At 40.9% G+C, this 27,735-nt stretch overlaps 1 protein-coding gene across 10 annotated transcripts in view; it reads right to left on the bottom strand.

Annotated features, from left to right (window-relative positions):
* GRAMD2B (GRAM domain containing 2B) overlaps window positions 1-27,735 on the bottom strand; it is a 119,633-nt gene that overhangs the window by 49,001 nt on the left and 42,897 nt on the right. Inside the window, exon 1 of one of the 10 annotated variants that reach the window (XM_019964625.2) lies at window positions 27,122-27,452. The exons of 8 other annotated variants lie outside the window; for them this stretch is intronic. In XM_019964625.2, the coding sequence (XP_019820184.2) occupies window positions 27,122-27,204 (83 nt within the window). In that variant the 5' untranslated portion in view covers window positions 27,205-27,452. Of the gene's footprint in view, window positions 1-27,121; window positions 27,453-27,735 lie in introns of those variants that run through there. One more of the 10 variants, XM_019964621.2, reaches the window with a different exon arrangement.

Genomic DNA, 27,735 nt, shown 5'->3' on the forward strand with positions numbered 1-27,735 from the left:
GGAGTGGCATCTTCACAAGGGATATTTATCATATTTCAGTGTCTTGATAAGAGCCTGACTTTCTCATCTCCACACCAGATCCTCCCTTCCACAGCATGTGTTTAAGCAGCACTGTACAGAGCTGCTCTCTGTCACATCAAAGTTGATTTTAGAAAACACATTCTGTTTTCATTTAAAAAAAAGCAGAGGAGGAGGAAATAAAGGAGTTTACATGAAGCTAGGTGGCACTGACAAGAGGAATAGTGGCAATTTTTGAAGATCAGGCATAGATTTCATCAGAAAAACTTGGACTCTCTACTTCTTGGGGTTAGTAATTTACATCATGTGTTGTGCTGTGCTTAGCCGCTCAGGAGTGTCCGACTCTTTGCGACCCCATGGACTGCAGCCCACCAGGCTCCTCTATCCATGGGGATTCTCCAGGCAAGAAAACTGGAGTGCGTTGCCATGCCCTGCTCCAGGAGATCTTCCTAACCCAGGGATGAAAGTCAGGTCTCCTGCATTGCAGGTAAATTCTTCACCAACTGAGCCACCAGTGAAGCCCAAGAATACTTAAGTGGGTAGCCTATCCCTTCTCAGGGGATCTTCCCAACCCAGGCATCAAACTGGGGTCTCCTGCATTGCAGGCAGATTCTTTACCAGCTGAACTACCAGGAAAGCCCAATTTACATCATAGCTGAGTAATTAAAGCTACCCTTTCACTTACTTTCATAAATGATTGCAAAAATTTCCAACCACCTACTTTGAAAATTTTATAAAATATAGTAGGCAGAAGAATGATTATCTACTCATAGCTCAGATGAGTATCTTTTTTCACCTGTATCTCTGTCCATTCCTCCCACTTCATATTTTTGTGCAACAAATAGCCACATTATCTTCACATCTGTAATTAATACATAGCTGTAAAAGATAAGCACTTTTTCAAAAAAGATAAACACAATACCAGTAACATTCAAAAAAGGATTAGTTAACTAATTGTAATCAACAAAAAACATGTGAAATCTAGCTGTTCTTCAGGGAAGGTTTTGGCATTACAAATTATTATTTTTTAGAATAAACACTTTATTATTTCAGGGTGGAAGACAATTTCTTTCTTTCTTTTCTTTTTTTGCCACGCTGTTCAGCGTGTAGGATCTTAGTTCCCTGACTAGGGATTGAACCTGTGCCCCCTGCAATGGAAGCACAGAGTCTTAACCACCGGACCGCCAGGGAAGTCTCTAGCATTATGAATTATTAAGGAAGAGTAGCAGAGCATGCTACCATAAAAGATGTCAATTTGGTATTATATAATGATTTTGAGCTACTTGTAGGTACCTGAAGAACAGCGAATTCCAGGAGGGGCTTTCTCTGAATGTCTCATGTCTGCCTGAAGACAGATTCTCCCAGAGGAACTCAATTGCCATAAATCTCCTCCCCAAGTCTCATCAACCAGGGAGGACTGACTTCATCAGAGAGGAGACTAGGAGCTTACACCACACCCAGACAAATTCTGTCACAATTATAACACCTCCCGTTTATTCTATGGGCCCTTCATCTTTCCTAAAAATCATTTACTCTCCCCCAGGAGGACTATATCCTCTCTCCTCTTTCTTTTTTAAGATGGTATTTAATCCTGAATTCTACAACCACCTGGAGTTACTCATTTTCCCCTGGGGAATCTCCCAGGTATACATGAATTCTACCTGTTAATAAACTTCTCTTTGCTTTTCTCTTGTTAACCTGTCTTGTATTATAGGTGTCTCAGAACCTATATATATATATATATATATATATATATATATATATATATATAGCTAAGAACTCAGAAGGGTAGAGAGAAAATTATTTTTCTTGCTGTCCAGTATTTAGGACTGTAGGAACTGAATCATCTCTAAACAGAAATGGATATTTGAGCATCCAATATGGGATCTGGGAGAGTTCACATTTCTTGTATGAGTCCATGTGGCTGTTACCAGCTTGGCAGTAGAAGGAACCCACCTTGGTATCTTTACTTGCTAGGCGTACCTTTTCTCTTGGGAGCCTAGGTGCCCTGGCTACTCTGGGGAGAGTAAAAAACAGACGTGAAATTCCCTAATCTCAATATGTGGGCCAGATTAGGTTTTCTTGGGGGTGAAGGAAAAAAGATTCAAAATTACATGGGTTAACATGAACATAAACGAAAGTGAAGTCGCTCAGTCATTTCCGACTGTAATTATGAGCAAAGAGCATCCAACTGAATGAGCTACGGTAACTCTAGGTGGGACCATGGAGTCACGCCTGTAGCCTGCCTGCGCCTCATGCAGCAGCTGCTCCTCTCCAACCTCCCCCCGCTCACATCCAAAGGACAGCCTCGAGAGAAACCTAAGCAGAGCAGACACAGTTGGTGATGTGATAGTGCAGCTGCCATTTCCTCTGGCCCATCAACAGTAGGTGTCAGCGAAGCCTCGGGCTATCCTGGCACCGAGACTCTCTGGGCTTTCCCACACATGTGGTCCTCTGCCTTTGAGAATTTACAGCGTTAGGTCACACCTCCTGAGCACAGAAGAGTGTCAGTTCTGCACCATATAAAAAGCAAGCAGGATGTAGGTTTGAAACACAATCTGGAGTTCTAGGTGCAAACAGCAGCACTCTCAAAGCATTAGATTCTACCTCACACGGGTCAGAATGGCCATCATCAAAAAGAAAAGGGAACCCTTTTGCACTGTTGGTGGGAGTGCAGACTGACACAGCCCCTGTGGAGAACAGTATGTAGGTTCCATAAAAAACTAGGACTAAAACTACTCTATGACCCAGCAATCTCACTACTTGGCACATACCCTGAGGAAACCATAATTGAAAAAGACACACACACCCCAGTGTTCACTGCAGCATTATTTGCAATAGTCAGGACATGGAAGCAACCTAGATGTCTACTGATAGATGAATAGACAAAGAAGTTGTGGTACATACATACAATGCAAAAAACTCAGCCATAAAAAGGAACGAATTTGAGTTGAACTGAGGTGGATGAACCTAGAGCTTGTTATACAGAGCGAAGTAAGTCAGAAAGAGACAAATATCGTATATTAATATATATATGGAATCTAGATTAATCTATATATTAATCTATATACGGAATTCCACATATATATGTGTATATATATATGTGGAATCTAGAAAAATGGCTCTGATGAACCTACTGATACGTGAAGTAACTGAGGGTGTCTCTCCACCACAGCAAGGTCAAAGTCATCACTGTGTCAACCTCTCCGCGGGGACAACAGTAGGTGACTGGGTAGAAGGTGTCTTTGGAAACACAAGAGAAGAGAGATGTGAAAGAGGATGTGGGAGGGCTCTGGGTCCTCAAGGTTTTGCCTGGATCCTATTTTCTTTTAACTAGCTAATGGAACCCTGGGCTCAGGACACAAATATACAGACTAAAACAACACGTACCAAAACCAAGACCGAGAAGACAAATTAGGCTAAAAAATGTTTCTGTCCTCCAGGGTGTGTATTTTAGGTGTGCTTGAGCCATGCAGTTTCTGGTAAGATCAGTCTGTGAATTCTACAATTTAGCGGTTCTCAGAGTGGGACCTAAGGACCTTCTATCTCAGACCCATCTGTGGTTAGGGGAGGGTCTAACCACACGTTAACGTAAAAATGCACGTTCTTAGCCCACCTTCAGACCCCTTGAAGTCTTATAATCATTAAAATCTTGAAACTACTGAGCTGAGTGTCAACCAAGCCAAGATTACTGAGCCGAGTGGAAAACAACTGACTTTTTTTTTTCTTTAAAACCAGCAATTGTATGATGAGGACTGGAAGAGAAGGGTTAATTTATCAGCACAAACAAGTACTTCTGGAAAAATAATCCCCCTTACCGAAGAATGTGTAATTATACTTTAGGAATGAAGTTTCTATGTTAGTTAAATGTACTATCTAAAACTCTTTGGTAGACACAATTACTGGTTGTTTTTCTTTTCCTTTTTTTTTTGCTTTGATTTATGGTTTAAAAAAAAAACAAAGCAAAAATAAGATGGAGAAGCTCCAGACAGTCAACAAAAACAAGACCAAGAGCTGACTGTGGCTCAGATCACGAACTCCTTATTGCCAAATTCAGAATTAAACTGAAGAAAGAAGGGAAAACCACTAGACCTTTCAGGTATGACCTAAATCAAATCCCTTACGATTATACAGTGGTAGTGACAAACAGACTGAAAGGATTAGATCTTACAGACAGAGTGCCTGAAGATCTACGAATAGAGGTTTGTAACATAGTACGTTTCCAAGGCAAACCATTCAATATCACGGTAACCCAAGTCTATGCCCCAACCAGTAATGCTGAAGAAGCTGAAGTTGAACGGTTCTATGAAGACCTACAAGACCTTTTAGAACTAACACCCAAAAAAGATGTCCTTTTCATTATAGGGGACTGGAATGCAAAAGTAGGAAGTCAAGAAACACCTGGAGTAACAGGCAAATTTGGCCTTGGAATATGGAATGAAGCAGGGCAAAGGCTAATAGAGTTTTGCCAAGAAAATGCACTGGTCATAGCAAAAACCCTCTTCCAACAACACAAGAGAAGACTCTACACATGGACATCACCAGATGGTCAACACCGAAATCAGATTGATTATATTCTTTGCAGCCAAAGATGGAGAAGCTTTATGCAGTCAACAAAAACAAGACAAGGAGCTGACTATGGCTCAGATTATGAACTCCTTATTACCATTCAGACTTAAATTGAAGAAAGTAGGGAAAACCACTAGACCATTCAGGTATGACCTAAATCAAATCCCTTATGATTATACAGTGGAAGTGAGAAATAGATTTAAGGGACTAGATTTGATAGACAGAGTGCCTGATGAACTATGGACTTAGGTTTGTGACATTGTACAGGAGACAGGGATCAAGACCATCCCCATGGAAAAGAAATGTAAAAAAGCAAAATGGCTGTCTGGGGAGTCCTTACAAATAGCTGTGAAAAGAAGAGAAGCGAAAAGCAAAGGAGAAAAGGAAAAATATAAGCATCTGAATGCAGAGTTCCAAAGAATAGCAAGAAGAGATAACAAAGCCTTCCTCAGCGATCAATGCAAAGAAATAGAGGAAAACAATAGAATGGGAAAGACTAGAGACCGCTTCAAGAAAATTAGAGATACCAAGGGAACATTTCATGCAAAGATGGGCTCGATAAAGGACAGAAATGGTATGGACCTAACAGAAGCAGAAGAAATTAAGAAGAGGTGACAAGAATACTCAGAAGAACTGTACAAAAAAGATCTTCACAACCAAGATAATCATGATGGTGTGATCACTCACCTAGAGCCAGACATCCTGGAATCTGAAGTCAAGTGGGCCTTAGAAAGCATCACTACGAACAAAGCTAGTGGAGGTGATGGAATTCCAGTGGCGCTATTTCAAATCTTGAAAGATGATGCTATGAAAGTGCTGCACTCAATATGCCAGCAAATTTGGAAAACTCAGCAGTGGCCACAGGACTGGAAAAGGTCAGTTTTCATTCCAATCCCAAAGAAAGGCAATGCCAAAGAATGCCCAAACTACTGCACAATTGCACTCATCTCACACGCTAGTAAAGTAATGCTCAAAATTCTCCAAGCCAGGCTTCAGCAATACGTGAACCGTGAACTTCCTGATGTTCAAGCTGGTTTTAGAAAAGGCAGAGGAACCAGAGATCAAATTGCCAACATCTGCTGGATGATCGAAAAAGCAAGAGAGTTCCAGAAAAACATCTATTTCTGCTTTATTGACTATGCCAAAGCCTTTGACTGTGTGGATCACAATAAACTGTGGAAAATTCTGAAAGAGATGGGAATACCAGACCACCTGACCTACCTCTTGAGAAACCTGTATGCAGGTCAGGAAGCAACAGTGAGAACTGAACATGGAACAATAGACTGGTTCCAAATAGGAAAAGGAGTACGTCAAGGCTGTATATTGTCACCCTGCTTATTTAACTTATATGCAGAGTACATCATGAGAAACGGTGAGCTGGAAGAAGCACAAGCTGGAATCAAGATTGCTGGGAGAAATGTCAATAACCTTAGATATGCAGATGACACCACTCTTATGGCAGAAAGTGAAGAGGAACTAAAGAGCCTCTTGATGAAAGTGAAAGTGGAGAGTGAAAAAGTTGGCTTAAAGCTCAACATTCAGAAAACGAAGATCTGGTGCCATCACTTCATGGGAAATAGATGGGGAAACAGTGGAAACAGTGTCAGACTTTTTTGGGGCTCCAAAATCACTGCAGATGGCGATTGCAGCCATGAAATTAAAAGATGCTTACTCCTTGGAAGAAAAATTATGACCAACCTAGATAGCATATTCAAAAGCAGAGACATTACTTTGCCAACTAAGGTCCATCTAGTCAAGGCTATGGTTTTTCCTGTGGTCATGTATGGATGTGAGAGTTGGACTGTGAAGAAGGCTGAACACTGAAGAATTGATGCTTTTGAACTGTGGTGTTGGAGAAGACTCTTGAGAGTCCCTTGGACTGCAAGGAGATCCAACCAGTCCATTCTGAAGGAGATCAGCCCTGGGATTTCTTTGGAAGGACTGATGCTAAAGCTGAAACTCCAGTACTTTGGCCACCTCATGCGAAGAGTTGACTCACTGGAAAAGCCTCTGATGCTGGGAGGGATTGGGGGCAGGAGGAGAAGGGGACGACAGAGGATGAGATGGCTGGATGGCATCACTGACTCGATGGACGTGAGTCTGAGTGAACTCCGGGGGTTGGTGATAGACAGGGAGGCCTGGCGTGCTGCGATTCATGGGGTCGCAAAGAGTCAGACACGACTGAGCGACTGAACTGAACTGAACTGAACACAATACAGGAGGCGGTGATCAAAACCATCCCCCCCACCCTCCAAAATGCAAAAAGGCAAATGGTTGTCTGAAGAGGTTTTACAAATAGCTGAGAAAAGAGGAGAAGCAAAAAGCAAAGGAGAAAAGGAAAGATAAACCCTTCTGAATGCAGAGTTCCAAAGAATACCAAGGAGAGATAAGAAAGCCTTCTTAATTAAACAATGCAAAGAAATAGAGTAAAACAACAGAATGGGAAAGACTAGAGATCTCTTCAAGGATGTTAGAGATATCAAGGGAACATTTCATGAAAAAATAGGCATAATAAAGGACAGAAATGGTATAGATCTAACAGTAGCAGAAGAGATTAAGAAAAGGTGACAAGAATACACAGAACTGTACAAAAAAGATCTTAATGACCCAGATAATCACGATGGTGTGATCACTCACCTAGAGCCAGACATTCTGGAATGTGAAGTCAAGTGGGCCTTAGGAAGCATCACTATGAACAAAGCTAGGGTGATGGAATTCCAGTTGGAGCTATTTCAAATCCTAAAAGATGCTGCACTCAATATGCCAGCAAATGTGGAAAACTCAGCAGCGGCCACGGGACTCGAAAAGGTCAGTTTTCATTCCAATCCCAAAGAAAGACAATGCCAAAGAATGTTCAAATTACTACACAATTGCACTCATCTCACATGCTAGCAAAGTAGTGCTCAAAATTCTCCAAGCTAGGTTTCAACAGTATGTGAACCAAGAACTTCCAGATTCTCAAGATGAATTTAGAAAAGGCAGAGGAACCAGAGATCAAACTGCCAACATCTGTTGGATGATAGAAAAAGCAAGAGAATTCCAAAAAAACATCTACTTCTGCTTCATTGACTACGCTAAAGCCTTTGACTGTGTGGATCGCAACAAACTGGAAAATTCTTAAAGGGATGGGAATACCAGGCCACCTTAACTGCCTCCTGAGAAATCTGTATGCAGGTCAAGAAGCAACAGTTAGAACCAGACACAGAACAATGGACTGGTTCCAAATTGGAAAAGGAGTATATCAAACCTGTATATTGTCACCCTGCTTATTTAACTTATATGCAGAGTACATCATGTGAAATGCCAACTGGATGAAGCACAAGCTAGAATCAAGACTGCCAGGAGAAATATCAATAACCTCAGATATGCAGATGACACCACCCTTACGGCAGAAAACGCAGAGGAACTTACTATAATCATAGATGTTGTTTGGGCTTCCCTTGAGGCTCAGCTGGTAAAGAATCCACCTGCTATGAGGGAGACCTGGGTTCGATCCCTGGGTTGGTAAGATCCCCTGGACAAGGGAAAGGCTACTCATTCCAGTATTCTGGCCTGGAGAATTTCATGGACTGTTAAGAGTCCATGGGGTTGCAGATCAGACATAAGTGACTTTTGCTAAGATATTGTTTAAAAGTTCTTTACATCTTAAATAGGGTTTTGAAGGAGCTTATTTCAAAATGATGACTGATGTAAATACTGAGGTAAGGAAGGCAGCTGAATATGAGATTAGGAGTTAATGGGTTAATATGGTAAATTTAAATCCAATAGCTTGACAATACATCAGGGAGACAAGTTATGAGCCTTTCTTCTGTCATGCAGATTTAGGCTGGATATTCTTACAGGCTTATCCTTTCGGAAGAATTTTAGAATCATTCTGTAATTAAAAAAAAAACACATTTATTTATTTGGCTGTGCTGGGTCTTAGTTGCGGCACAGGGGGTCTTTCAGTTACAGCATGAAAATTCTTAGTTGCCGCGTGTGGGATCTAGTTCCCTGATCAGGGATGGAATCGTTCTCCCTGCATTGTCTAGCCACTGGACCACCCTTAATGTTTCTTAAGAGAGTCACTGATATTCTGTTTGGTTGTACTGAATTTATAAATTTAAGGAATGAAGCTATCTTTATAATGTGAAGGTTTCCTTTTAAAAGGAGGTAACCACTCCGTTTAAGTTGTCCCATTTAGTAGGTATAATTCCATGGACTGTATAGTCCATGGGGTTGCAAACAGTTGGACATGACTGAGTGACTTTCACTTTCACTTTAGTAGGTATATAGTTTTACTTTAAGTCCTAACATCTATTTCTGGGAGTTTTCAGCTCTCAGGGTCTTTTCTTCCTCCAGTTTACTTTTCAAATTAGCATTGTTAGAAAGTAATTGATTCTTTAAAAACATTTTATTGGCTTATAGTTGACTTAAAGGGCTTCCCTGACAGCTCAGCTGGTAAAAAGTCCACCTGCAATGCAGGAGACTATGGTTCAATGCCTGGGTCAGGAAGATCCTCAGGAGAAGGGATAGGCTACCCACTCCAGTATTATTGGGCTTCCCTGGTGGTTCAGTCTGTGAAGATTTGCCTACAATGCAGAAGACCTGCGTTTGATCCCTGGGTTGGGAAGATCCCCTGGACAAGGGAAAGACTATACCCACTCCAGTATTCTCGCCTGGAGAATTCCATGGACTCTAGAGTCCTTGAGGTCACAAAGAGTCAGACACAACTGAGCGACTTTCACTTTCACTATAGTTGACTTAAATGGTGTGTTAGTTTCTGCTGTTAATTTTTAAAATATTTCAGATACCACATGTATACCTGTGGTGAATTCATTTCGATATTTGGCAAAACTAATATTGTAAAGTTTAAAAATAAAATTAAATTAAAAAAAATATTTCAGATAATTAACTTATTGAATATTCTTGTTTCTAAATTTGTTAGCTTACTTGATTTTAAACACTAAAATTAATTTTTACCTGTGCTCAGCATACAGAAGGTCCAACCTCCTGTGAGTTACACTGACCTAGTTCTTTATTGCTTTCATCCTCTAACATACTGGTCATGTTCCATTTCTTGAGAATGTTGACATCTTGGTCCTTCAAAGTCCAATGTTCAAGAGGGATGGCATCCAACAACTTGGCATTAAGTCCAGTGACCTTTATTTTCACTTCACAATTTCCCAGTGGCTCTGTAGTAAAGAATCTGCCTACAAAGCAGGAGATGTGGGCCAGATCCTTGGGTCAGGAAGATCCCCTGGAGGAGGACACAGCAACCCACTCAAGTACTCTGGCCTGAAAAATCCCATGGACAGAGGAGCCTGGTAGGCTACAGTCTAACAGGTTACAGAGAGTGGGACACGACTGGGCAGCCATGCACAGAATACAATAGAATAAACCACCACCAGTGTCTTGCTTTCAACATTATTCAGATTGTTCCATCCAGAAATTGAGGACATCTCTAACTTTCCACTCTCAGCCTGTTATCTCTCCAGTTTCCACCTCATGTACTTTTTGGCCTCACACAGACTACAGTCCTTGATATTTCCATGTTCTTCTAGTTGAATCAATCCCTTCTGGATTTATTTCTTGAAGCAGCTCAGACCACACATATATATACACACACATGACTGATCACCTTTAGTTTGCAGTTATGCCCATTCTTTTGCACAGCCATTCAGCACAACTACCCCAAGACCAGCTCTGCACACTGTTAAAGGGGGAGAACTCAGCCCTTATGCTGGACTGGTACATTTGTTGTCAGCTGGGCCCTTGCCAGTTCTCTCCCATTCCCTCAACTTGTGTGCCAAACATTCTGCAGGCTCTCAAGTCCCTAACCAAACACAGTTCATACCTTTGGATGAAACGGTTTACCTTATCACTGTGCTGAGTCAACTGAAAACTGAAGTATTCAGACAAGGGTATGTCTTCCCCTGACTACCATCACCTAAACTTCCATCTACTGCATCATACATTCCTCCAGTTGATGTCCAAGCCCACTTTCTGATACCTCTGACCTTGTTCTATCAGTTATTCTATCTTTGGGCCACATCTTCATCTTTTCCTCTTTGCTGGTTCTTTCTCCTAATTTATATACAGGCTCACGAAGCTCTCCATCAAAAAAGCCAAAATCTTATGTAGTTCTCACTTCCTAAGGGTTACCTTCCTGTTTTTCCTTCAGTTCTCAGTCAAGGCTGTCAAAGCCAGTCCACCCATGCTGGGTCTGTTTCCACATTTCCCATTAACCCACTCTACCACAGTCTGGCCTCCATTCCCACTGCTTCACTAGTATTTCTCTGGCAGAGTTCACCAGCAATCTCTACATTGCTAAATGCCGGTGGCATGGAAGGAGCTCTCTCAGTGCTGCTGTTGGTGGCACCTCTCACTGTTGACTGTATCTTGAGATTTCCCTTCTCTTGTTTTTTCCTCCTGTTTCTACACCATTCTGTTTGTTTGCCTTTGCTTTATTTTCTGCTCTACTATTTATTCTCCATCACCTTTGCAGCCTCTTCTTTGACCTTTATTTCAACGCAGCATCATTCCTAGGTTCTCTCTTTGGTCCTCTTTGCTCCACTGGGAAATTCCATCCATTCCATCCACTGGGAAATTCCACCCACTGGATTTTAACTATCACTTCTATGCTGGCATTTCCCAGCTCTGTGTCCCAGCTCTGACCTTCTGGGGTATTTTCTGATACCAACAACCAATTCTCTGATTCTCCAGATACCAACTGGATATCCAACAGTCCAGTTCAATTCTGGCACTAATGGCCCACAGTTGGATCCAATCTCATAGGTTAAGGGCTTGACTGCCTCTGCTTCAGATGTCAGCTGCAAGTCCCAGGCCAAGTGGCTATAAATCAGAGGTTTCCAAGCTACCTCTCTCCTCCCCATTCGGTTTGATACTTTGCTAGAATGGCTCATAGACCCCAGGGGAATGCTTAACTTACATTTACTACTTTATTATGCAAGACGACTCAAGGATAGCCAGATGGAAGAGTTGCATAAGGCAGGGTATGGGGGTGTGTGGACTTTTCATGTTCTCTCCGGGTGCACTGCCCTTCTAGTATCTTGATGTGTTCATTCACCAATCAAGTGCATCAAATCTTATTATACTACTTAATCTCTTGGTGCCCTCCCCTCCCAGGAGGCCAGGGATGGGGCCAAAAGCTCCCAACCTCTAATCACCTGGCCTTGCTGGTGGCCAGCCCCACCCTGAGGCTATCTAGGTGTACTGCCCTAAACCATCTCATTAGCATAAACTCAGGTGTGATCAAAACGCATCATTATGAATAACAAGGGACACTCCTTCCTATCAGGAAATTCCAATTCTGGGACTCTGTGCCAGAAACTGGGGATAAAGACCAAATATATTTATTACAGAACAAACCTCCACCCCAATCTCTCTTTTCCTATGTTCCATGGCTTAATTAACAGCATCACAATCCATGCAGCCTTCATGGAGAAAGAAGATAAGAGTCTCTCTACCTTCCTTCTTCTGTCAATCCAATCCATCACCTGGTTCTTCCGATTTTATCTCCTTGACATTTCTCAAACCTGTTCTCCCATTTTCCTACTAAATTAATCTCATTTGGATTGTTTCACAGACAGCTAATCCTTGCTTCCTATTTTGTTCTCCATCAAGTCTACTTTAAACCTTGCTACTGGACCTGAAAAACTAAAACTTGACTTTATCACATACCTGTGTGAACCTTTCAGTGACTCCCATGTCTTATAGGTAAGTCCAAGCTCCTTCTCATGGCATACAAGGTCATCCTCTGTGACCTTCCTTCAGTCCATTGCGTCTGCCCAGGTACTGCCACTGAATATATATTTTATGTTCTAGTAATATTAGTTCCCCATAATCACCAGACTGTTTCACATTACTCTGCATTCATCTAGGCTATTCTGTTTGGAATAAATGATCTCTCTAATTTTTTTTTTTTAGCTAACTAACTCCTATTCCTCCTTCAAAATTTGGGTATCACCATTTCTTCTAAGAAGGCTTTTATACAATCCCTGCACTGGGCTGGTTGGTTCTCCACTATTCTCTTAAAATGCCCGTACAATATTCTTATTTATCACAATAGGCTGAAGTTGGTATTTAGCGTCATGGTAAGATACTGCTCAAGTTATAGTGAAATCTGCTGTGATGTTCTTGAGGGCAAGGTCCACATCTACTATATCCTAATATTCCTATAACACACTATAGTGCTTGACGATAGTATCAAGCACTTAACACAAAAACTGTGCTAAATTCCAACTACTGCTACAAATAAAAGTACTTTAAAGGATACAAAGTGTGTTAAACTGCTGTGTGTGTGTGTGTGTGTGTGTGTGTGTGTGTGTGTGTGTGTGTGTTAGTCAGTTGTCTCCGACTCTGGGACCCCATGGACTGTAGCCCGCCAAGCTCCTCTGTCCATGGAATTCTCAGGCAAGAATACAGGAGTGGGTTGCCATTCCCTTCTCCAAGGGATCTTCCTGACTCAGATACCAAGTCAAGGACACCAGCTTACTCTTTCCAATTAAAATGCTGTTAATACTTACTAATTGGAAAGGATAAGCTAGTATCCTTGACTTCGTATCCGAGGAAAGGGCTTTTTAACTTTAAATTGTCTTTTGTATTCAAGTGCTATATATGATTACTTTCAGATTTGAAGTAGACCAGAGAAACCTGCAGTGCCACTGGTAATGAATTTGCTCCCCGTTTGTGTTATATAGGTTTTACATTGTTACTTGCTTAGACCTTTCTACTACAAGTTGTTCAGAAGGCATTGTGGTCCTGTCACCTGTAGCCAAAGGGCAAGCCAGTGTTGTCCAAAACCGACATGGATGCTGATGTGTATCTATAAATATGTGGGAGGGACTTGAGGTATGTTTCAGCGGCAGTCTGCCTTAGCCAAGTATAAGTTAACCAAAAAGAAGGAAAAAAAAAAAGAGGCCAAACCAAGTAAGAAAGCGAGGATTCTATTCTTATTCAAAACACTTTCCTCAGCGTGTTCAGTCTGATAGAATTCTTCACATAAAGGCTCCAGAAGAGCGCAGAGAAGTAGGGCAGTTTCTTCAAAGAACTCATACTCTTCAGGTTGGAAGGGATTGAACAAATCAGGTCACTCAGCCCTCTCTCTTTATAGAGGAGTTAATTGAAGACCAAAGAAAACAGCTTCCCCAAAGTTCAAAGAATCAACAGTATAGCCAAAGCCAGAAGCGAAGCACAGAGAGCCAAGCAGGGGAATTCTATTGGTAAATGGGGGCTCCAGGTCCTCCCCAGTTCTGCTTTCCTGCCCCGACCAGTCAACAGCCCAGCCACAGCAGACCCTAAGGATTCATCGAAAACACACATTTGAACTTCCAAGCCTGCCCTTGCTCACCCCTCACCTGGAATAATTTTTCCCTTAGCTGAGGACAAATTCTTTCTTACCCATCAGCTGCATTTTAGACACCAGCACTTAGCTCAGCTCACCTCAAAAAAAAAAAAAAAGGCCAGAAACAAAACCCGCAAACTTTTCAGAAGCCAGGGGTAGAAGAGAGATGGAAGTCTCCTTACTGTGGTGCCCCCAATTCCTTGACGAATCTATGTCTGGCACATGACACTCAAAGTCTCTAAGGGAGCTGTGTGGAGGTAATGAGCTATACCATTTCTATTAGCATTTGAGAATTATTGCGGAATTTTTATCACATAATATTGCTTGTGTGTGTGGGGTGTGTGTATGTGTGTGTGTATGTGTGTTCCACGCTCCTCTCACCAGACTGAGAGCTCCTAAAACTCTCACTCAGATGCACTGTCTACATCTCTCTCAGTCATGCATTCCCAGCACAGAGTACATGATTAAGAACGAGGTCCCATCTCACGCCGGTCAGAATGGCTGCTATCAAAAAGTCTACAAACAATAAATGCTGGAAAGGGTGTGGAGAAAAAGGAACCCTCTTACACTATTGGTGGGAATGCAAACTAGTACAGCCACTATGGAGAACAGTGTGGAGATTCCTTAAAAAACTGGAAATAAAACTGCCATACGACCCAGCAATCCCACTGCTAGGCATACACACCGAGGAAACCAGAATTGAAAGAGACATGTGTACCCCAACGTTCATCGCAGCACTGTTTACAATAGCCAGGACATGGAAGCAACCTAGATGTCCATCAGCAGACGAATGGATAAGAAAGCTGTGGTACATATACACAATGGAATATTACTCAGCTATTAAAAAGAATGCATTTGAATCAGTTCTAATAAGGTAGATGAAACTGGAGCCTATTATACAGAGTGTAATAAGTCAGAAAGAAAAACACCAATACAGTATATTAACACATATATATGGAATTTAGAAAGATGGTAATGATGACCCTATATGCGAGAGAGCAAAAGAGACACAGATGTAAAGAACAGACTGTTGGACTCCGTGGGAGAAAGTAAGGGTGGGATGATTTGAGAGAATAGCACTGAAACATGTATATTATCATATGTAAAACAGATCGCCAGTCCAGGTTCGATGCATGAGGCAGGGTGCTCAGGGCTGGTGCACTGGGATGGCCCTGAGGGATGGGATGGGGAGGGAGGTGGGGGAGGGTTTCAGGATAGGGAACACATGTACACCCATGGCTGATTCATGTGCATGTACGGCAAAAGCCACCACAATATTGTAAAGTAATTAGCCTCCAATTAAAATTAAAAAAAAAAAAGAAATGCTTGCTTAATTACACTGAATTAGAGAAGAGTAGAGATATGTTACATAGAAGTTACCAAACAACACGAGATTCAAATCAGATCTGAGATATGCTATGATAAGGAATCCATTCCAACTCAAAAGCAAGAAAAGGGAATAACAAAATATGCTTGTTTTTAAGTAGGCTCCAGGACTGGTAGGTAGTAGACCAGTCGGCTCACAGATATTAACTAGCAGGTAATTAGAATGGGAAAAAAACAAGAACAGAAAAATGGAAAGCCTCACAAGCTTCATAGCTAATTGATTGCTATCATATGGGAAAGGCATGAGTCATGCCTTGAATACACCAGTGGGAAAGTCCATCTGGTATAAACTGAGGATATGGGGAGTGGACCTGAGAAAATATAATGTGTATACAAATTCCCACAGTGTGTAACGAAGCAGAAGAGAGAACAAGATGATTGTGATAGCTGAGCCTTTTGCTTACGTCACTGTCTATATACACTGAAGAAGATTTTAGAACAGAACAATAAGTAGAACATTTTACTGTTTTCATAATGAGGTTACAAAGTAATAAGCCTAAATTGGGTGTAGAAATTGGTTTGTAAGTCTCATCAGAAATTCCGACTTATTATTTTATAGTCACATCTTTTTGGATCAAAAATGATCTTATCCATAGACTGGTTTAAAGGTGTTTAAACTATTCTTATTCACCAAATTTGGTTTCAGGCTGTTTCCCAAAGTTGAATTCATTTTCAAAGAAAGAGGATTTGCCAACCTTATGACTATTCAAAGAATGAGCTCCAGGCTCTGAAAGTAACTTCACAAAAATTTCAAAAAGATTCTGTGCAATTGCAGAATTTTTACAAAAGTTCTTGGTCCCTTCGGCAATTATTTAAAAAAATTCACATGGTTTTAAAAACAAAATCGGTCACATTACTTCACAGAAACACTATGTACTTCTGCAAAGAAGAACCTAAGCATGGTTTTTAAAAATCGGAATCTGAATGACTGCTATGCAAATCACCATGTGAAGCTGGAACTGAAACAATAAAGTTTCAGGTCTACATAGTCAGGTCTGAGCTCAGATAGAGACAAAAGAATCCAGAAAGGCACCTGTGTCTGACAGTACACAGAGCACTGGCTCCCACCTGGCAGCTACAGGTGCTCTCTCTACTCTGTCCTCTAAAAGACCATTAGAAATACTTTCAGTGTTAGAACTGTAGAAAGGAAGGAAATGAGAAAGAAAGGAAATGAGTCTTGGTTTTATAGTTGAGAAAGCAGACCTATAAAAGTTAACAAATCTAAACTGGGCTGCACAGATACCTAATGGAAGCCACTTTGTCTTCTGCATTTTTTGCTCTTCCCAACTCTAGTGAGCCTGTAGAATTAATGATTTTAGGAGCCTGGCTCAGATTAGACTGCCTATATTTGAATTCTGGCTCCAACATTTCAACAGCTATTATAAACTTGGGCAAGTCACTGTGTCTCTGTTATGCATAAAAATGTGATGGTAACTGTCCCTTCCATTGTACATGTATATATATACAAGTACTTTGAAAAGGATCTAGCATATAACAATAATATTATCTCATCTCATCTAAATATATCAGCTGCTATATTTGATATACATTTTCTGGAGCTACCTAGTTTCTTCTTTGAAAGAAATCTCAAAAAAAAAATATTCCTTTCCTTTACTCTTTTTTGTATGGGGAAAGGCCCCATCTTCATCTTGGTGACTGCCATGACACAGCACAGTGCCCAATACACAGAACTCCTTAATAAATGTCAGCTGACAACATGAGCAAATCTCTCTGGTCCTTATCAACTGTTAAAATATTGCCTTTCTCCTGGCTCATATACCATTTATTATTCTCTCATCTCAGGTTCTGTTGAGAAGTATGACATGTGGTGATTTCAGAATTTGAATTTAGAAAATGTGTTGTGATTCTTTGTATATAACAATTTCAGAAAAGATTCTGATCAAATCAGGAAAAAATATAAGCTATCTACCAGGTTCATGTCAAAACTAGTTCAACTTCAGATGAGCGGAAGGGGAAGAGGGAGGGGAAAAAACATTCTTGACAGTTTGCATAGGCTCTCAGAGGACCACCTTACATGTTATACAAACATTTAAGTTGTTAAGATCTAATGAGGAACCATTTTCCTATGAATTACAGAAACAGTACAGTGATAATAAAACTTGTCATGATGAATAGTTTTCCTTCACTGTTGACATGGCAACTCAACTCACAATGCAGCTTTTATAGCTCTACACATTAGATGTTTCAAAATAATCTGTAGGATCATAAGATAACTGTTTTCAGATAATCCTTAACAGTAAAAGACACAAAAATTAGAGTATTCTGAGTTCTTCCCATTTTTTAACTCATTGAACAGGATGCAAGACACAATTTGAAAAATCTAGAAGGTAATAAACATGGATATAATCATAAACCTGACATACACAGACTTTAAGAAAACACCAACACTTGTACAGAGATTAGCATCTCCATTAGGGAAGGAGAGGCATGTCAGCCACCCAGCTTCAGTGACAAGACACAGAACAGCACCGGGAGAGACAAGGAGGAGCATCTTTCAGGAGAGAAGGGGGAGATTAGACAGGTCAGTGGTGAAGTACCATTTGTTTTTTCATCTTTTCAGTATGACTCAATCTTCCTCTCGTCTTTCTAAAGCTCTTCTATTCTCTCCCCATCTGCTTACTCATTGCCTCCAATGTCACATTTCCATTTCTCCATTTCTGTTCTCTGCTCTGCTCTTGTCTCGTCACTACTGTGACTTTTATCTAGTTGTTCACGAGGTAGTCCAGATTTCTTGCTGCTTCATTTGACCAGAAGTCTTTCTAGGCTCATCCAGGTAGGACAGAGGCAAAAAAAAGATTAGAAGATGAACTGGTAACTTGAGGATAGGTCAGTAGGACATCAACTCTTCCATCTAACACTCCAAGTCTACCTGGCTAAGGCAAACCTCTGTTCTCATGGATTTATTTATTCATCAATATTTAAACTCTGTATGTCATCTTGCTCACGCTCAGTCACTAAGCTGTGTCTGACTCTTTTCGACCTCATGGATTGTAGCCTGCCAGGTTCTTCTGTCCATGGGATTTCCCAGGCAAAAATACTGGAGTAGGGTGCCATTTCCTTCTCCAGGGGATCTTCCCAACCCAGGGATGGAACCTGTGTCTCCTGCATTGGCAGGCGGGTTCTTTACCTCTGAGCCACCAGAGAAGCCCAGGTCACCTAGATAATTAATTATTCTGCAAAGAAGTTTGGGAAAAGTTGCTCATGAGAATAATGGCTGCTGTTTATTGAGCTCTCTTACGGTGTACAGTCCAGATACTGTAGGATCACACTTAATCCTCCTGACAACCTCATGAGGTGCTTCATTGTGCCAAGTACAGCACACTTAAGAGTCATACTGGGAGGTGGCTATTCTAAAGAAAAAGAAAAATCAACAAAAAAACTTGACTCTGGCTTTAAATGACAATAGCATAAGAACAAAATCCAAAGGGACTTCTCTGGTGGTCCAGAGGATAAGACTCCATGTTTCCAATGCAAGGGGAACAGGTTTGATCCCTGGTCAAGGAATTAGATCCCACATGCTGAAACTAAAGATTCTGAGGCCCCAACTAAAAAAGAGAGCCTGTATGTTGCAACTACAAGATCTTGCATGCCGGAACAATCAGTGATCTCAAGTGCCGCAAATAAGAGCCAGCAGCACAGCCAAATAAATAAACAAAATACATTATTAAAAAAAAAAAAAAGAACAAAACCTGAACTCTTGGCAAGTGGTTACCTTTGAGACAAGGAACAGGAACTGTCAAGTAGAAGAGAGGAGGAATACTTTCACTTTTCATTTTATACCTATCTATACTGTTTTAATTTTTTAGCTTTTAAATATGTTAGCACATATGGGGGAACGCTATAGTCTTGTTTAAAAATCTCTTCTTTGTAAATTTCATCATTAAAAATAATCCAGTAATAAATGTTACCTGCAAAATTTTAAGAGATTGCAAAAACAGGTCCCAAGTATGACAGCCTGAGTTAACTTTTTAACACTGTCGTTTGGGGTAAGTTTTCAAAATCGTAAGTATTAATGTCACTCAGTTAACAATGCAACAGATACCTGTTATGTTATTAAGTGTAAGGTACTGACATATCTTTAAGGTGCTTACAGTCTTGTTCCCCTGCTATGTGGAAGCACTTTCTCTTACATCTAACCACGGGCCCTCATACACTGCTAGTGGGCATGTAACATGGTGTAGCTGCTTCAGTAGTCTGCCAGTTCCTCAAAAAGTTAAAACACAGAGTTACAATATGATCCAGTAATCACATTTCTAGGTACATGCTTGAGAGAAATGAAAACATATATCCACAGAAAGACTTTCACACAAGTATTCAAGGCAGCATTACACATTATGTTCATGAACAGGTGGACATACAGACAAATGGTCTATCCACACAGTGGAATACTATTCGGGAACGAAAAGGAATGGGCCACTGACACATGCTACTTCATGGATGAACCTCAAAAACATGATATTAAGTGAAAGAAGCAGACACGAGAGGTCACAAATTACATGTGACTCTATTTGTATGAAAAGCTCAGAAACAGGAAATTTAGAGAGACAGAAAATAGTGGGGCTGGGGATGAACTTTAACTATTTTTAAAACTACAATTTATGTCGTGCTAATGGTAGTTAGTATAAATGGGCCCAATGGCTCTTAAAGGGGAAGTGTGTGAAAATGTTCTAAAACCTGGTTATAGTGATGGCGCACCACTCAGTAAAGTTATTACAAGTCACTGAATTGTCTACTTGACACAGGTAAATTTTATGATGTGTAAAATATGCCTCAATAAAGCTGTTAAAAATCACCAGCATCTTTGGTCATCGTGTCCCATCATGAATGTGGGAACCTCTAGTATGTGTGGAGTGACCAATGAGAACATATGAATTAGTTTATTAATAAATTAGGGACTGGAGTTTAAGTTGGTTCTGCTTCTCTTCTAAGGGTAAATAATCAAATTTAGGCATAGATAAAAATACCCTCTTTTCTTTAAGGAGTAAGAAGTCACTTTAAGTCACTCAAGTGGCGGTGGAGGAGTTTCTCCTGAGGACCTGTGCTTTATGGCACTTGAAAACGTGTAAAATGCCTAAAGCTGGGCACTTAAAGAATTAGGAAGATGCTGAAGGACAAGTCTACTGAAAATTTAGCTAATGGAAACAACTCAGCAGTTTAAAGATGAGGAGCCATGAGGCAGAGCTTCCCCACCAGCATCTCTTACAAGCGTCCTATAATAATAAATCTATTAATATTGCTTATCAAAGGAAAAAAGATGAGGAGCCATGCAGAAAAGCTCAGAACCAGGACGCAGGATGTATAATCAACGGGTCAGAGAGAAATGCACTGATAATAGCTGTGTGCGTGTGTGTGCACTCAGTCTTGTCCAATTCTGTGACGCCATGGCAAGAATATTGGAGTGGGTTTCCATTTCCTTCTCCAAGGAATCTTCTTAACCCAGGGATCAAACCGCGTCTATTGTGTATCCTTCATTGGCAGGCGGAATTTTTTACCCCTGAGCCATCTGGGAAGCCCTGATAGTAGATGGGAGAACACCAAATCAGTAAGCAACATGGAAATGAGCTTGCAGGCCACTGAAGAGTTATGGCGTGGGATCCTTTTAGCATAAAGTAACGACCAAGCTGCCAAGTTGGATTCGTGGAAATGTTTAGTGGCTATCATGAGTGCCAGATAAGTCTAGTTGATGGAACAGAGGCTTACTTAACAGGACTGGCACCTGTGACTGTTAGAACTAGGCCTTTTGAATTTTGACTATTTTGTTTAAGTACATTTTATGTCACGCTTCTTCCCCACCCCACAGCATGTCCCAGACCTTCAACAGCAAGCACTACCACATGGTTTCTGGAACACTAACCATTTCAGGAGAATCCCATGGACGGAGGAGGCTGGTGGGCCACAGTCCACAGGGTCGCAAACAGCTGGACACGACGGAGCGACTTCACTCACTTACTCACAACCATTTCAGGAACTAGGTGAAATGAGTTTCTGACGTTTCCCAGTTAAACCTCAAAGTAAACCTATATGAAACAGCTGACTTTATTTATTTTTTGTCGTGCCATGGGGTTTGCTGGATTTCCGACCAAGGACTGAACCCGTGCTCTGGGGCAGTGGAAGCTTGGAGTTCTAACCACGGACTGCCAGGGAATTCCCACAGCTGACTTTATTATTCTTTATATAAAAAAGCTTGGAGGTGCTAAGTAACACCTCCAGGGTCACATTCGTAGAAGACAAGAAAGTCATATTTCAAATCCTCGTTTTCTAGAGCCTGCGTTCTTAATCTTTTTCTGTACTGCCTTGACAAATTAGCAATTTCTAATGACATTTAGCCATGGAGCTGATTTGGGTCATTAAATTTCTTTTCAAAACAGTTCAAACTAAAACACTGTTTATTTTTCTCCATTTTTTCAAACTCCTCAATTAAGCACTGTACCTTAATATAATTTAAATATTTTCTAATATGTTATAATTTTTTCCTCTTATCCAGAAGTTTATATTAAAAAGTACCATGGATATCCTGTCAGAGTTACCTGAAAATTAGAATTAAAAAAGAAAAAAAATATACACACCTATGGGAAGATATATAATATACAGATAATTATAGAGATTTTCTTACTAAATAGGCACTTTCAAAGTCTGGAGTTAAGAAAGCACTAAGAAATCAAGCTACATTCAATAAGTATTCATCTTTACTCCTCTTGCTTCCAATGCAAGATCAAGCCCCAACTGCAACCCTTCTGTTTGTCAAGTACCCACAAGGACAATGTAATTGGAAGATAAATACCTTCACTACAGGTAATTTATTTTTACTTGAATTCACTATTTAAAGTATATGTCGCAAATAATTATTATTTCTTGATAATCCCAGAGAACTTCCTTTTAAGGTAAAAATGCTTGTATTGCATACTTCCCTGGTGGCTCAGAGGTTAAAGAGTCTTCCTGCAATGCGGGAGATCCAGGTTCAATTCCTGGGTGGGGAAGATCCCCTGGAGAAGGAAACGGCAACCCACTCCAGTATTCTCGCCTGGAGAATCCCATGGATGGAGGAGCCTGGTAGGCTACAGTCCACAGGGTCGAAAAGAGTCGGACACGACTGAGCAAATTCACTTTTTCTTTCATTTACCTTCTCTTTCTCCACGTATAAGAAACTGAATAAATTTCTAGAATTATTATGTCCTAAGGTATTAAAGCTTACATGTTTAAAATTCAAACTGCAGGGAATTCCCTGGCGGTCCAATATTTAAGAATTCACCTGTCAATGCAGGGGACACAGGTTAGATCCCTGCTCGTGTGGGCATGCCAAGGCACAGCTAAGCCCACTGCTTTAGAGCCTGTGCTCTGCAACGAGAGAACCCACTACTGCAATGAGAAGCCTGCACATTGCAACTAGGGAGTAGCCCCTGCACGCCATAACTAGAGAAAGCCTGCAGCTACAAAGACCCAGTGCAGCCAAAAATAAATCAACAGCTGTGTACTAAAAAAATTAGTATTAAAAAAACCAAATTGTATCACAAGTATATATGTGATATAATTCATTATTTGAAATATGAATCAACTGCCCAGAATTCTGTATTAGTTTTAGATACTTTTTGAAATTCATTAAAAGTAACTTAGATCCATCAGAGACTTTAAGACATAAAAGTGTATCTAAAAAAGTTAGTCTATGTTAGAAATATCTATGTATTGTGAACATGAAAGAAATCAAGAATGAAAAAGATAAAGCAGAGAAAAACTAGGCTCTCAAAAAGAAATATGTAGCGAAAACTACCAATTCTTGGTTAAAAAAAGGGGGAGTGTTATTTTTTAAGTCAAATATGTATTTCGGTGGTAAGCAAATGTGCAGTCTCACTTCTAGCACAAAGATGAATAAATAAGCCACAGCTCTCAGGCAAGTAATTGCTGCTATGGCTGCTAAATCGCTTCAGTCGTGTCCGACTCTGTGCGACCCCACAGATGGCAGCCCACCAGGCTCCCCCGTCCCTGGGATTCTCCAGGCAAGAACACTGGAGTGGGTTGCCATTTCCTTCTCCAATGCATGAAAGTGAAAAGTGAAAGTTAAGACGCTCAGTCCTGTCTGACTCTTAGCGACCCCATGGACTGCAGCCCACCAGGCTCCTCCGTCCATGGGCTTTTCCAGGCAAGAGTACTGGAGTGGGGTGCCATTGCCTTCTCCGCAGGCAAGTAAAGGTATCTAAAAATTCTCCTGCTACTGACAGAAAATTTGATTAAAAGTATAATTTCCCCTGAGATAGTCAAACTGAAAGTCAGCTATAAGCATATTACATACCTTAAGTAGGTGGGATGGGTCTTAGCCTTCATAGTTCATCAACAGATAGTTACTGAAAGTGATTATTTGCCAAGTTCTTTGAGAAATTCAATACAAAAAAAATGTGACTGGAGTTTGCAATTTATTTGGGGACAGTTAACTAAGGTACACTGGACTAGTGTCTGAATTAATACATGTTAACAAAGCAGTACTCTGTACATACTAAATGTTATGTAAACATTATTAATAAAAATTAATAACAGTAGCAGCTCACGTCTCTGGGCTGACCACATACATACAAAGCGAGCACTGGTAAGAAAGAGGAGAGTGTGGCCAGTGATAGGAGAGGCTTTAAATGAAGGAAAGCTTGAGCTGATTTACAGAAGTATCTTAAGAGAAAGAAGAGAGCACACTGCTTGAGCAAAGTAATAGAGCTGAGGAGGCAGGAAGGATGAGGAAGCTTGATTCAGTACTACGACTGAATACTACTTATTCTTCTGCGTTATCACCTCTGAATTACAGAGCTGCTGCTGTGACTGTTGGCTGCAGAATCGGTGCGAGCTTCCGTGCAAGCTGACTAGTACTAGGAAACGTATATTAGGAAATGGTCTATGTGTGTCCAGATCACCAACGGTCTTAAAATCTTGGCAGAGGACCCTGTTTCTTAGAGTAGGTCATAGAGGGCCATCAAAGTTTCCACAGTATAGGAGTAGAGATAAAGATTCAAGTTCAGGCTCTAGACTTAGAGGAGTCCTGGACTTGAATATGAGCTGTTCTCTTATTAACTGTGTCTCTGCCTGCCGAGTTACTTCTCAGAGTTTCAATGTTACTACTTAAAAATGGCCATAGTCATAGTGTCGACCTGAATTTGTATGAAAATGAATGCGAAGTTTTGAGCACGTGGTCTGTAACATAGCAGGCATTCTCCATAATTGGCATCTATTATTAATTAAGAGGCTAAGGTCTTAGGTGATGAGGCTCCTGTGGGTGAAGTTACAGATGTAGAGACTGGGGAGGGAGCAAGCCATTCTAACACTCTTGAAGAAAATGTCCCTTGGGACACCCAGGTTTCAACAACTTGGGAGTTTAGTGATAATTAATCTAAAACAGGAAATTCAAAACAGAGAAGTTAGACTTGAGTTTCCAAGCATAAAAATGTCACCATGACTTCAAATATGGAGTCATCACAGCAATATCACTGTGATAATATATCTACCTATGTCTTTAAATGATATTTATTCTGTTACCAAAGCAAGAGGTTAAGAGCTCAGAATAAAATGGTGTCTAAAATCTTAGACTGAATCAGAAGTGACTTCAATGGATCTAGGAATTACCATTTTGTTGGGAAAAGCAAACCAAAACCCCAATAAACCAAGGACTGCCAAGTGGATAAACATCCGAACTGTGGAGAAGATTCAGTGGTAGGCCAAACTTTTTATAGATTCTTTTGCGTTTAATGGTAATACACATATGTGCCTCCCCTCAATGCTACTCTTGGAGGTACAGAAGGATGGATACCGAATCACATTCATTCTTGTATTCCCCACCGTTATTGAAGAAACAGTAAATATTCCAATATTTATAGAACTGAAATGAATTTGTGAAATGCAATGTTCCGAAGGAAGGGGCTGGCCATTTGGGGCCTTGAGCTTCAGTGCTGTTGTGCTTATATTCTACATAATTATTTTCTCAATATCTAAAGAGTTTTAGTTTAACTAAATTAGTCTAAATAGCAGACATTTAGTCTATAATAGATGATTGCAATCAATCAAAATGAGCTCGTTGACTGAGTACCTAAAGGACTAGGAATGTGACAACTTAAAACTTAAGATCTGTGGGGTAGACTTGACTCATTCTGCCTTATGTAGCTGGAAATAAATACTGCCTTTGGATGAGTTCTGAACTAGGAGTTTAGAGTTCCAGTCTTCCCTGTGCCCATTACCACCTCAGACATCTATGAAATGGTGACACCTCTTATTCAGGGAAGTAAAGTTCATAAAAGAATGATTAAGTATAAAGGAAATCTACATCATTTGCTAGTTCATCTTTTTCTTGGGTTTGAATTATTAGTATAAAATATGGATTTTATTTGAGGGCGAGGAAACAAGAATATGTTGTGAGAGTTATACCTATAGGAATTTTTCCCTCAATCATCTTTTTTCAATCAGTAGAAAGGAAAGAACATCAGTTTATGTTGAGGAAGATGGAGGGAAAACGTAAGAGAAGCCAAAGAAAGCAGACACTGGAAGAGAATGTGACCAAAACTTTTGAAACCACAAATCAAAGCAGTGAATAAAAGCTATTCTTTTTTCTAAAAGGTCAGCTCAAACTTCAATAAATAGGTGGAATATGCTTTTGCAAATGCGCATCTTTATGTTGAACCAGGCTGTGTTTTTAAAAAACCAGTAAGTGCTGAAATAATGAATGATGGGGATTGGATTTTTTTAATCTTTTCTCTTTTTTGGGGGGGGATTGAATCTTTACTATTAAAAAGTGTATCATCTTTTTATATTAGTATCAATAAAGCATTTTAGATACCCAACAGCTTGGTACCATAAAAAGTAAAACTGGGCTTATTATTTACTTTACTCCTACTTAATGTTAGAGTGATGCAGAAAATAAGCAAATAAAGATTCTTCTCCTTTTTAAAAGAAGAGTTTAGAAATAACAATCATACAACAACCATAATGCTGGATTTTTTTTTTTTTTAAGTACACGCGATAAATGTTACACGAAGCCAATCCTTGTGATCAAATATTTGAGTTTCTTAAACCAGAAGAGTTTATAGGTCAAACAATGTGCAAATCCTATTACCCACAAGAGTCCTCTAAGAGGACAGTCACCGTCCAATATTTGTTGTGTTTTATTTTGTTATACTTTTATTGTGCTTCCCCACCCCCGCATCCTCCCTTTTTATACACGTTTAAAAACTGTGTAACAAGTTTGTGTTAAGTATCCAACAAAGGCAGGCAGTCTTTGAAGGGGAGAAATAAAACATGTTTCATGTTTTCCACTATTTTTGCGGTCTCTAGAGGGTAAACAGGGAAGGGGATGAGGGAAAAACACCCTCACGTCCGAATCAGAATGCCAAAATACGCATCGTTGTGAAGCTATTGATGAGATGCCATCTACGGGACAGCGGCATCTCCACACGCGTCCTTAAGAAGTAAGACAATTAGAATAAATGTGAAGCGCTGTTTCTCAGCTTGGAAATCTGAAAGTTCGCCCCAGACCTCCCTAGGGATTTATAAAACACCAACGGTGCTTTCGGCTCAAATAATTCCCAGCCCCGCGGGAATGCATGCTGCAGTGCATTCCAAAGAACTCTGCCATGCCTTTTCTCTACTATAGAATCGGGGGCAAAAAAAAGAGGCCGGGCGCCACAGAAGAGTTCAAGCACAAGTCTGTCCACGTTTAAAGCTCCAGAAAGCCGTGTCCACTTCCAACTCGCCCCTGGCGGAGAAGTTTGGGCAGCGCGCGTCCTCCCGCCCCGGCTGGGTCCACCGGAGGATACTTACTGGGCTGAGCCAACTTTGCTCTCCCTCTTCCCGAGCACTTTGGCAGACTTTGTGTCGTCCACATCTTGCTGTAGTTCGGTCATCAGGGCCACGTCTGGAGGGCACCTTCACACCGTCTCCTCCTCCCCGCTTCCCCGGCTCCCACCGTCCGGGTTGCAGGCCCCGCGAGCCCTCCGCGCCCTCCCCCGCGCCCTGGGCCGCTCGGTGCATCCGGGCCGCCCGCGCCGGGGGCCGCCAACCTGGACACGTTCGGGCCGGCGCGATTGGTCCGGGCGAGAGGGGCCGAGCCGGGAGGGAGGGAAGGGGAGGGTCGAAGCGAAGTGACAGCCTCTCCTCCCAACCCAGGAGGCAGAGGAAGAGAAAAAGGAAACCTGTAGAACTCGTCTTTCTGGGAGAGGAAGCTAATTGGCCAAGCAGGTGAAATATTTGCCTAACCCGGCGCCCTATAAGTAGCCTCCTAGGAAACTGGGCCTTTTTTTTTTTCTCTTCTATTTAGACTGTAACTATGGAGGTTGAACAGTGGGCAACCAGCTTAGATACAGGAAACCATAGGGCTTATCGCGCACGGATGCGCTGGGTAGGCAGGCCTGTTCCCCAGCCCACATTATTCAAGC

The sequence above is a fragment of the Bos indicus genome, chromosome 7, assembly GCF_029378745.1.
Source record: "Bos indicus isolate NIAB-ARS_2022 breed Sahiwal x Tharparkar chromosome 7, NIAB-ARS_B.indTharparkar_mat_pri_1.0, whole genome shotgun sequence".
Taxonomy (NCBI): domain Eukaryota; kingdom Metazoa; phylum Chordata; class Mammalia; order Artiodactyla; family Bovidae; genus Bos; species Bos indicus.